At 32.9% G+C, this 13855-nt stretch overlaps 1 protein-coding gene across 2 annotated transcripts in view; it reads right to left on the bottom strand.

The window, feature by feature from the left end:
- Mipol1 (mirror-image polydactyly 1) overlaps positions 1-13855 on the bottom strand; it is a 328974-nt gene that overhangs the window by 250790 nt on the left and 64329 nt on the right. For both annotated transcript variants that reach the window (XM_005376900.2, XM_013510359.1), the window contains exons 4-6: positions 5452-5671; positions 3795-3927; positions 2408-2513 (exon numbers count right to left, since the gene is read on the bottom strand). In XM_005376900.2, coding sequence (XP_005376957.1) covers positions 2408-2513; positions 3795-3927; positions 5452-5671 — 459 coding nt within the window. The remainder of the gene's footprint in view (positions 1-2407; positions 2514-3794; positions 3928-5451; positions 5672-13855) is intronic.

Here is a 13855-nt window from a genome sequence, read left to right on the forward strand (position 1 = left end):
GTACACATAATGATCACATTCATCATAGAGAATTTGGACCTGTACATGATATAACTTGATTCTCTTTTTCCCATTCACCTACCCTCCCTTCAAGCCCTCTTCCCCTCTTTATTTACAAAAGTTTTTGGCACATGCCTGTAATCCTAGCACTCGGGAGGCTGAGACAGGAGGATCACTGCAAATTTGAGGCAGCCTGGGCTATGCAATGAGCTCAAGGCCAGCCAGAACTACATAGGACAACCCTGTCTCAAACAAACAAATAAACAAATGAAAGCTTTGCTTACACTTTTTCCTTCTTTTCTCATTTTTTTCTTTTCCCTTCCATCCCTTTCCCTGCCCCTTTGCTTAGTCCCTTCCCCATTTGAACATTTTCTTTCTATTTCACAATATCTGTTATACATTTTGGTCCTTATTTACATTTTCTCATACCAGAAAATCAATGTAGTATTTACACGGGTGTCAGATTTGTTTCACTTGAGTACGGCCTCAAGGTGCATCCATTTAGTTAGAAATGTCTCAGGTTTATCCTTATGGCAGAGAAGTCAAACAAGTGCACTCTTAAGCAATTAATTATTCATATTTTTTCTGAAAGCTCACCACAAACTTGCAAAGGTGTAATTACAAGAGTGTGTCAACATGGGAGGCTAAAAGAATGATGTCATAGTAATAATTTTCTCTGATGTTTCAAGTAAAATAGATGAAGCCTTTTTTAAAGTAAGTGAAATATGTGAACTAAAGATATATTTTGAAAACTAATCTTTAAAAATCTTTAGATTTTCATTTTGTATCATTTTGTAGTAGGTGTTTGTAGACAGCTTTGTATCAGAAAAACTATATAGCACTGTTATTTTTATCAACTGAGGCAGCTATAAAAATACATTAAACAATTTTCATATATTTAGCATTTACAAAAGTAATATTTTGTTATTAATGATGAATACATGATTAACAAGAATAAAAAGTAACCAACTTTTCATTTTATGCATACATGATTCAAACTGCTCAATCATGGGGAATAGTTAAGCATATATCAATAAATAAATATTTAAAGTATATGCTTAGTTATACAAAAGTTAAACAATAAATATTTTGGTCTAATGAGTTCCTAACCAGAGATAAATAGGCTTTGCAGATTTATTAAATTATCCAGCTACTTATGCAAGACATACAGAAAGTTAAATTTGCATGTGTTTCTTGAAACAAATGTGCTTTGTGTGTGTGTGTGCGTGTGTGTGTGTGTGTGTGTGTGTGTGTGTGAGAGAGAGAGAGACTCTAAAGTCAGGAAACTCTCAAATTGTAAATCTATATTTGAATTTACTATTAACATATTATTAATTTTCCTTAAAATATATTACTCTCATACTTCAAACTGAAACACAAAAATTTTCTACTCTTTTAACATCAATCTGGCACTCACCTGGAATATCTATTTATGATCACCCTGGTTACATTTTATTTCTATTTACCACAGTAATATTTTGAAGACAGGCTATAGTAGTTCATCAAACCTCTGCCCTAAAATTCCCAAATTCTCTCACATACATAACTAGTTTCAGTGACTTGAAAACATACTTATAACCTCAGACTAATCATATCAGTGTTTCTTAAAACTGTCCCAAATGATGTACGAATTTTAAACAAGTAATCTCTCAAATGCCTCTGGATACTAATGTCTATTATTTTATGAAATTCATCTTCCTTGAGACACAAAAGCAGTGTGAGGGAGAGAGCCACATGGGCTTACAAGATGAAGATCAAAGACTTTAGAATTACCTGATAAGTGTAACAAATCACAGATATGTTGAAAAATTTTCTCCTTGCAAAGATCTGTGAGTAAAGATAGACTCTAGAATATATTTAAGGCAGTGATTTATAACATTAAACTGTGGCAACCTTTCACTTTAATCTCAGAGAAAACATCTCTATCATTATCAGATGTCAACTTATTAATTTCACAAAACAGTTTTTTGAATCAAATGCAGGTTTCCATTGGCAATGAATATATGACTATCTTCATACAAAGGAGAAGTATTTCCTCTCAACAAGCTAAAACAATAAGTGGTATTTGAACTGCTGGTTGAAAGGTAGAGGCACTGGTAATCATTATTTCCCCTTGTTTGTTCAGGCCCTTCCAACAAAACAAACAACCTTTTTGTGATTGGATTGACATGGTGTTAACAATGCATTTAATGCCCAAATCAGTATGAATACAGGTAAAGCTCTCACTAATACCAGTACCAGGATGTTAAAGCCACCTATTTTCTAAGCAGCCAAAAAAAAAAAAAAAAAAAGAACGGAGCTTCCCCTCCTTTGGCAAATAAGGCAGTATGCTAGTATTCACCAAGACACATCATATAAAAACCTCTGTAGGATTCTGCAGGCCGTATGCTAACACTCAGTACTATACCTGCTGTCTTTTCAGCAATTTTAGCTTCCATTGCTTTTTCTTGGAGTTCCAATTTAAGCTTTAATTTTTTCTGTTCTTTATTTTCTCTAGTCAGTTTTTCTTGAAGCTAAAACACATTGAAAAACATATTAATTTTATCTGGCAAACATCTTCCACAAATAGAGTTAATTCCAAAGTAAAATTTTGTTTTTTCCTAAGCCTTTATGTAACCATTGTGAAACATTACACTTAGTTACCTAAATATATTAAATTCAAGTGAAAAAATTAAAGATGTAAAATATTTCATAAAGCAATGGATATTTTTAAAGATATGGAAATTATAAAAACGAACTTAGAAGGATATTATTATTAAATATAACCACTACAAAAGCAATCTCATCTATTCTTCTGTTTTAAAGCAAAACATTAGAAGGCATTCTTCTAATACAATAACTGACACCACATTTTACAGCTTCCCTTAGTAATTCCAATATTTTGAAACAAAATGAATAAAGATAATCATCTTAATATCTGATACAAATCTTCCTTTGTGAATGTTATCTCATCATATTCCATTTACATTGGCACTGGTATCTGACTTATAATTGGCATGCAATAACTGCTAAATGAAAGTACAGAAAATGTCTCATGCTCTCATATAGAATGCTTCCAAAATTTTTTTTAATTCCTTCCTAGGCTTTTATCATTTGTTTTGTTTTTCTTCAGACATGATCAACATTCCTAACTTCATTCTTTAGTTTGACTATGTCAAACAATAAGAATAATAAAATCAAATGAGGAAAATATGTAGTTTTTTTTTAAAGGAAGGTATAGAAAATGGACATTATTTAATAAAATTGCTTAGGGCTCAGACGAATGTAACTAAAATAAGAATTGGAAAAGAAATATAAAACAGCAATGACAAATGAGATTGCATAAAATGCAACAGTATATAATGCAAGCTAAATGACAATATCACCACGCCTTGCTATTTTAACATTCAATTTCATTCACTGTATTATAAAGACAAAATACAGGACACAGATACTAAAAAAAAAGAAAAGTTAAGAACATAACATAAAACCAAGGCCTAATATTTTATCTTTCCTAATGCTGAAGTAGTTTTACAACAGCAAAACTTAATTGAGCCTTTTTTTCTTTTTCTGGTAGGTGCCTATACACGGTACCACAGGTTTATAAAAAAGAAAGTGACATTACTGATCAGCAAGGGAGGAAACCACAAAAATTTATCTTCATACCCAATTATTTAGTTCAACCATATTCTGATGACAAAGAATGGCAACAGCATAAAGTATACAATAAAAGCCAAATAATGATGGGCAACAAAGAAAATTTCCATCAAAGGCTGAAAGAAGACTGTACAGTGATCACACTTCTTACATTATACCTTTTCATTGTTTGTTCTGAGTATATCCAATTCTTTTAGAAGAAATGATACTGTCTCTTTATCTATATCTGAAGTAACTTGATAAGGAATCATACATTCATAATGTAGGTCATTCTTTCTATATTCCATAATGCTGTAAGAAAGAAAACTAGTAAATAATACATATATATGATTTTATATAAGATCTATACATTTTATACATCAAATGGAAACATTAAATTACTTATGCAAAAGTACCCAGTTTTAAATTTCTTTTTATGCTATAATAAAATATTATGGGTTAACAAATAAAACAATTTCACAGAGATTTGTGATAATGAAGTCTGTGGAAAGCATTTAGTAAGCAACCTTGTAGTTAGTTCAGTGAAAAGTACTCAGTAAAAGCTTTTACAAGTTCTAGTAATTACTTCAATTTGTATCTTTGGTTAGGAGTCTCATTATAGTTCTTATTTTTCTGAAAATGGAAACAAAAATTGAATAATTTGTACAATTAGACGGAAAGTATCATATTTCCATTATTCAAAACATGAAAAATATATTCCTCAAATATTTAAGGGCAAGTATAATGGCTTTTTTAAACATTTGGTATGCTATCTGTGAATAGAATTAATCTGTAAACAAGTAGTATAAAGCAAGGGAAGGGAAAAGAGATGTTGTTTGAAGGCACGGTATTAAATTTTTAAGCACAGGTAAATCTTGGAGTCACAAAGAGAAATTTAGCAGTGAGGCCTGGGGTGATCTGAGCAGCACTACTTACCATTTATCTCCTGTTGCAACTATACTGGAGAATTCACAATCTGGCTTTAGGCCAAGCTCTACTATTTGTTTTCCCCATGTGGTCATAAAAACATTTAACCCTTCTTCATTCATTCTGTTTCTGCTGCCTAAAACATACCCCAAAATGCACCTCAGAAGAGGTTCTACTTCATCATGTGATAACACTCACAAATATTCTGAATAATTTTCCACCAAACAGAAACAGCAATTTATAAGAAAAACTCTGCTAAAATAGTATTCTACAAGATATGATTCTGTCCAGACTAAAAACAGAATTAAGTTTTTAAATTGGAATTGTAGCTTCATAGCACATGACCAATTATCAAAATACCTTAATCTCATAGATAAAAGTTATGAGCATCACAAAATTCAAATTCCTTCATGAGAAAGATATGATGGATGGGTAAAAGTTGCAGAGAGTGAAACAATAAGGAAAGCAAATAGTAGAGTACAAGGTCCTTTGTAAAGCTTCCAGATTCATTTAGATGCAAAATGGGGCTAACCAAAACCAAAACATACCTTTGGGCTGAATTTACCCTACAGCTGTTGCCAGTGTTTGGCTCTGATAAATACTAACCTATTTAAATCAATCTAACAATTATTTCCACATCCATAACGTAAGGTCATAGAAAATAATACCAAACAAGGAAAAAAATCTTATTGCCTCCCTTCAAACTCACCCTGTGCTTTTCCAGTTAGCAATTTGGACACATCCTATCAATATCATGGAAAGAAGACAAAACACTAGCAGATTCCCTACATTCACATATGTTAATGACAAGCCAAATTTAGCTCACACCTAAAGGGAGAAAAAGAAGGAAGGGAGAAAAAGTTCCTCTAGTTTGTACTTTCTAGATCTAAGGCAGATAGCAATACTCACTCGCACTTCTCAGGTGTCTCATCATCTGGATCAGGAATGACCACCTGAAAAGTCGCTGATCTATGCCCTGGCAGGTCAGCGTCTGCATCTGTGACTTCATTAACTAAGTCACTGGATTTCTGAATCAAGCTTCCCTTAGAATTCATAGTTAGTTGTTCGTCTAGCTGTGGACTTTTATTTCTCCCAGCAGTGTCTTGTTCAATATGAATATGGGCTATACCTATATTTAAACAAACAAAACACATCATAGATTAAAAACAATTCAATCAAATGAACATTTTAGGGAGGTAATTACTCTTATAGCTGGAAAAGTATACTTGCTAGTCTTGCTTTCACTGTAATCAAGTTAGTTTCCATTTCTATGGTCAAGAGACATTTAGGACAGTGGTTCACATCTTGGCTATATACTGCAATAACCTGAGTTTTTCAAACCCAAAGCTCATACCAAACCATACAGTAAATGAGTCAAAACTTCTGGGAGTAGGACCTGTTCCTATTTTTGAAGTTCCCCCAGATGATCCTAGCATATACTCAATGCCAGAGACCACAGGTTCATTGGTATTATTGTCTAGATTTTTCAAAATAGGAAAAAATGAATTAACAATTATAGTGAAGAGATAATATACATGGAACGTTGAGATCAGACTGCCTGTGTTAGAATTCCAGCTTTTTAAAGTGCTTAATGTTGGGCAAATTATTTGGCCCTTTCATGTCTCAGTTTCCTATTTGTAAAATATATACGTAACAGTAATTAATTAGGTTGTTATGAGGACTGAGTTAATGCATATAAAGTACCTGGCCTAGTTTCTGACACATCAATAAATGTTAGCTATTATTTTGTAGATACCTCCATAATATTAAAATGGGTATAATATAAAATGAATTATTTATAATTCACTTTTATCATTTTATCAGATATGTATTATATATATGAGGATATCTACTTCATAAGGCCTGGCTATCGCACAAAAATTATGTTAAGCAAAAATTACGTTAAACTAGTAAACAACAGCTACCTCAAGTAGTCTATACTTAATGGCATACTAAACTTACTTGGGGGAACCACATAACATACACACAAAACAAACACTGTCACTAGCAAATTACACCAACAGGCATAAATACTGATTGTAACTAGTACTTTGTTAATTCCAATTCATAAAATTTTCTAACTTTAAAAGCATATGAATATCACCTGCTTTTTATCTTGGGGCGATTTTTTGAGACCGGGTCTTGCTATACAGTGTAGGCTGGTCTTGAACTCACCATGTAGACCAAGCTGGCTTTGAACCCATGGTGATCATCCTGCCTCAGCCTCCCGAGTATTGGGATTTACAGGTGTGTGCCACTATACCGGGCCCACCTGCTTTTCAGTGATGATTTCTTTTTTTTTTGTCTTTTCTTCCGGTACCAGGAATCGAACTCACGACCTTGCGCTTGCCAGGCAGGCGCTTTGCCACTGAGCTAAATCCCCAGCCCCCAGTGATGCTTTCTTGAACCTATGAAATTTAAAATTTTTTCATGCAGAAGAGAGTTATTTTAGAATAAAAGGAAATAAGGGCATTAAATAAGGCACCTTCCACAAAATATTTATTCTGAATAAATCCTTTGTGCCTGTTTTAGGTATAGGCAGTTATAAGGTTCAAGCACAGATATTATACTTATTGATAAGCAGAAGTTAGCTCAGACATCCTTTGGGGAAATTACTCTTGACTTCACTTTCAGGGAAAGAAACAGAAAGAGAATGTGCAATCATAACTATATACCATGCGTTAGCCATGGCACTTCAACAGCACATTCTGTTTAAACTTTAATACATATAGGAACAGAGATTTTATATCTGAAGCTAGTTTGTCACATTTCAAATTATTACTTGTTTTGATTTAGATGTTCATTCACATTCTGTTTTTCTAGGATCGCCTCAAAATCTGAATGAGGGACTTTCATAAATGGACATTAAGAAAATCCTTCATAACATGACTTCATAATGAAATCCTTTCTAACACCAACATTTAACTTTGTAAGTAATTCAAATGAAAAAATTATAGTTACTTAAATGTCAAAATAACAAAAAGTGCCCCCAGTAACATATAAAAAACTCCTCTGGCCTATGCTATTCTCCTATACTATACTATTCTCCATAATACTAAATTATAGTTACTTAAATGTCAAAATAACAAAAAGTGCCCCCAGTAACATATAAAAAACTCCTCTGGCCTATGCTATTGTACTTAAGTTACAGAGATCCTCAGAAAGGACACAGGATGATCCAGGAATACTGAGAGCTATAGAAGTCCCCAGCTCCCACTTGCATCCTGAACCTCTAACTCATCTGAAATCATACGTAACATTACTGCAATTCATTCCACGCTTTTGCGTCCACACTTCTAGATCTAGGTCAGTATCTTTCTCATTTCATGGTTCTGTTCCTAAACTTCTGGTATTTATCCCATCCCTGATTTCTGTACTTACCATATGTTTACTAGTTTTATAGCTCTCCATCTTCGGGTTTAACCTATCCTAATGTCAAATTCTGTGAGCCCCTGAGGTCTTGGCAAATCACCACAACTTCACCTGTAACTGGTTATCTTCTCCAAATTCATAGGGCAGGTGTGAGAGGACTCTTTGTTGATCCCTCATGGATCTTAGTAATTACAGCCTCTTCAAGTATTATTAAAGTAAATTCATCAATTTCTGACACTTTCCCAAATTTTAAGTCTAAAATATTTTAAATGTTAACATTTTAAATAATCCGTATTGGCTAACTTGTCTCTGTTCCTGGATATTTCAAATTTTGTTTAGTAGTAAAATTAGAGTTCAATTAGAGTTCAAATTTGAACTGTTCCTCACACATTTGAATCCTGTTCTGCAAATCAGACCATTTGTACTCTTCTACTGAGAATTTGGAGTAGGCGAGATTGATTTATAAAAATCTCCCACCTTTCCATCTTTTGTTCAGTTTTAAGCCACTACTTTGGAAAATACGATTTCAGCAAATTATGGTTAAATTCTTGGAAGTCTTTCAATGTTCCTTCTCTCTTCATACTGCATTATCATGTATCAGTGTTCAATCACGTATACAGAAAGTTTGCTCTTTCTAATTAATGTACTAATTTAACAATTTACTGACCATTCAGGGAAGCCCTACAGTGTTATATGCACTGTGACAGGATACTGGAGAAACAAATATAAGTAAGAAACAGACACTTCCAGCAAAGATTCTATAATAGAAAGAGGATTGTCCACTGATGTAATGATCTGAATCCAATGTAACAAGACTTTGCTAGGGGTACAATGCATGTAAAATGTCAAACATACTCAGGCTCAAGTGAAAACTCTAGGAAGACTTTACAAAGGAATTTGCTCCAAAAAGAACAAGTAGGAATATGAAAAAATGAATTGTAAAAGGGCTAGAGTTAGTCTGGTAAAGAAAAATTTGACAAACTAAGAGAACAAGAATAAGAATCAGTACAAGGGAGAATAAATTCAGGAAATAGAAGATATTGAGTATGAAAATTATTAAAGAGAATAACAGGTAAAGGCAAAGTCTACAATGTAATTCATTTGGAAATGGGTTAAGGAAATAGATTGAGGATCAAGGTATTTGGAAAGGAAGAAAGCCAGGGACCACTTCCAAAGCACTGAAGTCACCCAGAAAAAATGGCAAGAAAGTGACAGAAAAAATGGAAGCCAAATAAATGCACAAGTTCTCAATAACAGCAGAAGTTAAACTACAAAAAGACAGAAACAGATGAAACAGCTGACATAAACTGCTGGCAGATTTATAGTCTTCTCTTTACCTTTTTATTTCTAAAACTGTCTCTCTCAAGTTGTGAAACAAGCACTAAAAATTCCTATATACCCTTCACCCAGATTCCCTTAAATACTAACATTTTACCACCCTCTGTTTATTATTTGTTTCTCTCTACCTATACATACACTTTTTTTTCTGAGATATTTGAGAATAAGTTGTAGGCATAACATACTTTGACTTTTTAGGACAAATTTTAAGATCTTGTATTTTGACAATTTTTCTTCCCTTATTCAAAGCCCAACTTAAATACAATTTCTAGCTTAGTTCCTTCTCCAACTAAGAAAAGAAGGTAGCACTTATTAACTTATTAAATTCAGTTTTTAGTTATTATCCTTAACCTCTCCAGACCAAAATAAAGATCTTTATGAAGTGATAATAGGATAAAGTTATTAAAAGCTTTAGGTGAGCTTATCTGTTACTGCCCACCAATTTGGAAAGAAATACATTTGGAAATATAAACAGATAAGGTAATATAATGCCACAAAAAGCAAAGTTATAAGACTGCTTTGCATACTGATTGACTAAAAAAATAAATATCAAAAAAAAAATGTTCACTTTTTTTTTTTCCCCAGTACCGGGAATCGAACTCATGACCTTGCACTTGCCAGGCAGGCACTGTGCCGCTGAGCTAAATCCCCAGCCCCAAAAAAACAAATGTTCACTCTGATTCAAACTCTTATCTCTATGTAGATGAAAACTTAAAACTAAAAGTCTATTGATCTCTCTCTCCCTGTTGCTGCCTAAAATGAAAACTCTTTCTAGTAATCCACTTCAGTGTTTAATCAATGTCTTTGTTAACTGTTCTATCATTATGACTGAATATTATTTAAATTCATTTCTTCATATGGAATTAGGGAATAAATTAATCTCTTCTTCATAGGTAATAAATCCATGAAGTCCAAAGTCCTTTTCTTAGACTTGAACAAAAGAAAACATTATATGACTACTATCTATCCCTTTATTTCCTATTCTGGGATACACTTTTATATGGGCATAAGAATTTGGCCATGTCAAAGCAATATTATTTCTCAACTTTTGCTGTTACTAATACCATCATTGCTATGTAAACTTACCTTGCTTTATCAAAAAGTGATGTTCCAGATGGCAATAGTACCTCTAACGTGCCACCTAGAACTACTTCTAAAAACAGTTTATCCATCTGGGCAAGTCAGGTGGATTTGGTGAAGGTTTTTTGAAATCTTAGTACTGATGCATATGTGTTGGCTAGCTGCATTATACACACTGAAGACCTAGCATCTATCTCTCTAGTGATCACACTGTTTTCTTGAAACAGCCTGGCTGTTTTGTTTTACTTCTGGAAATGTCAATGTCAAAATGTCAAAACCGACAATCTCAAACTAATGTTCAATCCTGAATTCTCTTAGTCTAGAAAGTTAACAGTATTATGATAGTATTTCCTATCCTAGAAAATAAAAAGCTTTGGAGTTCCCTTTCAGTTCAGTTTTCCAGATAATTATAAATCAATGTATAATATAATCAGTTAAATTGATACTATATCAGAAATAATGCCTCCTAACCAAAATTGCTATTATTTAATGAGTATTCTAAAGAAGTGAGGAGGTGGCTAGAATCAAATAGAGATTCTTAGACGCTGGGAAATTCTGTTCTGCCTGGCTTTGTAAATAGTTTGTGACAACTGGTATCTGTGTAAACGGCTTTGATGGTCCCCTGGGGGGGTCAATACTGTTTACAGAGCTGTTTCTTCGGAGTGGTTGAGCTAGAATTGTCTCTAGGGATCCTCTGGAGTTACTCAGAATAGCAACATCCCAGCTACCTGAGAGCTTAGGAACAAGCAGAGACAAGAGGACAGAAAGGGGCAATACATTAAAATAAATGAATCTCTTACCTCTTTAAGGTGCTCCTTAGGCACATTTATACCTACAGTGAACCACAATGCAGGCAATTCTGACCCATGTTAACACAACTGGTCATTGCTTCCTTAAATTACAACATTTTGGGGGGCAGGTACAGGGCAGGAAGAGGAAAATTATTACTTGTACCTCACCTTCTGGTTTCATAAACCTAAAAAGGACAAAAACTAGTTTGCTGCTTTTCTTTCCTAGGCTGTCTATCACTACATGTGTTGCTCTTACACTGTAAATGGTGTAATGATTGAGTCACTATAATAGTCCTACATCTTAAAAGATGTCTTTTCAAATGGTTAAGAAGTCTTTTAAAAATATACATTAGTGTCAGAATAACAATATTAACTAGTGGTTCCAATGATGCCTATCAATTCTTTAAGTAACAGAAATATATTTCTGTCTATGTGCCTATCAATATGTGTGTAAAAAATACTGTATTTTTAGTGAATACTTCTATTTATCTCATTTTTTGTGAAAAGAGGGTTTTTCTCAAAGATGCATATTATAAATGTTTTTAAAATAAAATAGAAAATCACATCAGAAATTTCTGTCATATCACAATAGTCCTACCTACTATGAGAATCAATAAGAGACTTGATCATCTAAGGGGTTGAGCTATAACCAACACTGATGTATTTACTTTTCAAGTAGAACCAAAATCAGTGTACAGGTTCTGAGGACAAACTGCAGGATTTGAATTCTGACTCTAGAATACAGCTTTACAACCTTTACCAAATTAAACTCTCATCAATTTCCCAATTAGTACAAAGTTCAATATAAAGCATCCACCTCAAAAGGCTGTTACAAGGACTAAATCATAGAACTCTGTTGGAAAGGTATCAGCACAATATACACTCTCAATAAATGTTAGCTAATATCTTTACATTTGTTTTGCCAAAATTCTCCTGTCATTCTATGAGATAAATATCACCATCTTGGAATCATATTCAACTTTCAATTCAAAATCCTATATTTAATTAATTTCTCTCAAATATTAAGAATAAAAGCAAGAATGACATCTATTGTTCTGCTTATTACTCTAGTTTCCATATACCAAAAAATGTTCACTAATCAAATTTATGTGATGGTCTGTGGCCAGCACATAGTTATACAGCTAAACTCAGTATGCCTATTCTAATCAACCATACTGTTATTTATACATGTGATTTTTTTCAAGAAATGCTAACAGACAAATTAATATTCTATAATACTTTCTTATTAAACTATTCAGAAGACATGGAAATGGGAAATAAATAAAAAGCTAATTCAGACTAATTAATTCACTGAGAAACAAACAGGAAATTCTTAAGGTTAAGAACTGTAATTAATATGTAACAGTTCAATAACGTTTGTATCAGGTTATAAGACCAATAAATAAGTAATAATACTTTGAAACTTAGAAATTCTGACATAAGAAAAGATCCTGAAAGAAAACTCAATCCCAAAGAAAGTATATTTCTGTGAACTAAATTTCATCACAGGAAAATAGGAAATTTAAATAACATATTTCTGTAACATAATTTTAGCACTGATTATATTTACACATGATGCTAATTACAATCAGGATCATAGCAAGTAGATCATAAGCTCTTATCCTTCATAGAATCTAATTTAGAAGCCACAGGAAATTAGGTAATTTTGGGTCTTCTGTCTTGAAAAAAAAGCAAACTTGTTACTTGGAGACTGTATACTAACTCTCTCAGGGCTTTGTTTCTTGACTTCAACAGCCGTTAGACCAAAAAAACTGTATTTTTCAATTTGTCTGCATACTTAATGTCCTTTGCATAGGTTTTACATAGAAGTGCTAATATACTTTTAAATTATCTCCACATACAGCAAAAATGAAACTGTAAGAGATTCTTTTGTTTTATGTATTTTTCAATTCTACCGCCAAATTAATAACCAACATGTGGTTGATGCATTATAAAAAATAATTACATAAATGTGGTCTCTACAGTTTATTTCTTTTCATCTGTTTGTCTCCCTTTCTATAAGATCCCTATTATATTCATCTTCCTGACAGACCAAAAAAGTAAGTGGATATATTACATTTTTTAATTCACTAAAATTAAATGAATTAATGAGACAAAAGACTATTTGAAAGATATATGGAAAATAAACATACTTCAAGAATGAAAACAATATTAAATACTTATTAAGCACTGATAAGATGGCACATGCTGAGGGGCTGGGGATTTAGCTCAGCGGCAAAAGCGTCTGCCTGGCATGCGCAAGGTCGTGAGTTCGGTTCCCGGTACCAGAGAAAAACCAAAACCAAAAAAAAAAAAACAAAAAAAACAAAACAAGATGGCACATGCTGAGAAGGAGGTAAGAGAAATTTAAAAATGCATGTGCTCTGAGAAGATGGAAAAGAGGGAAAGATAACAGTAATGCTTAAGAAGTAAACAAAGGCAGTGGCAGAATGGAAGTGGTCCCAGTGATACTGGCACTACCCAAGGATACATTTTCCAAGTTGCTTATTGTTTTTAAATTTTCTAGTAAGCATATTAAACAAGAAATAAAAACTAGTTAGTAACTGTAACATCATATGATTTTAACAGGAAGTATAAAATAATTGTGAGAAATATGACATTCCTGTTTAGTACTCTATTTATAGCACACCTCAAGTTGAACTAGCCACATTTTAAATGTTTGACAGCCACATGTGGCCAGTGATTACCATATCAGAGAGAAAAGACAAAGA

This window comes from Chinchilla lanigera, unplaced genomic scaffold (genome assembly GCF_000276665.1).
Source record: "Chinchilla lanigera isolate Chin_1 unplaced genomic scaffold, ChiLan1.0 scaffold00008, whole genome shotgun sequence".
Taxonomy (NCBI): Eukaryota; Metazoa; Chordata; class Mammalia; order Rodentia; family Chinchillidae; genus Chinchilla; species Chinchilla lanigera.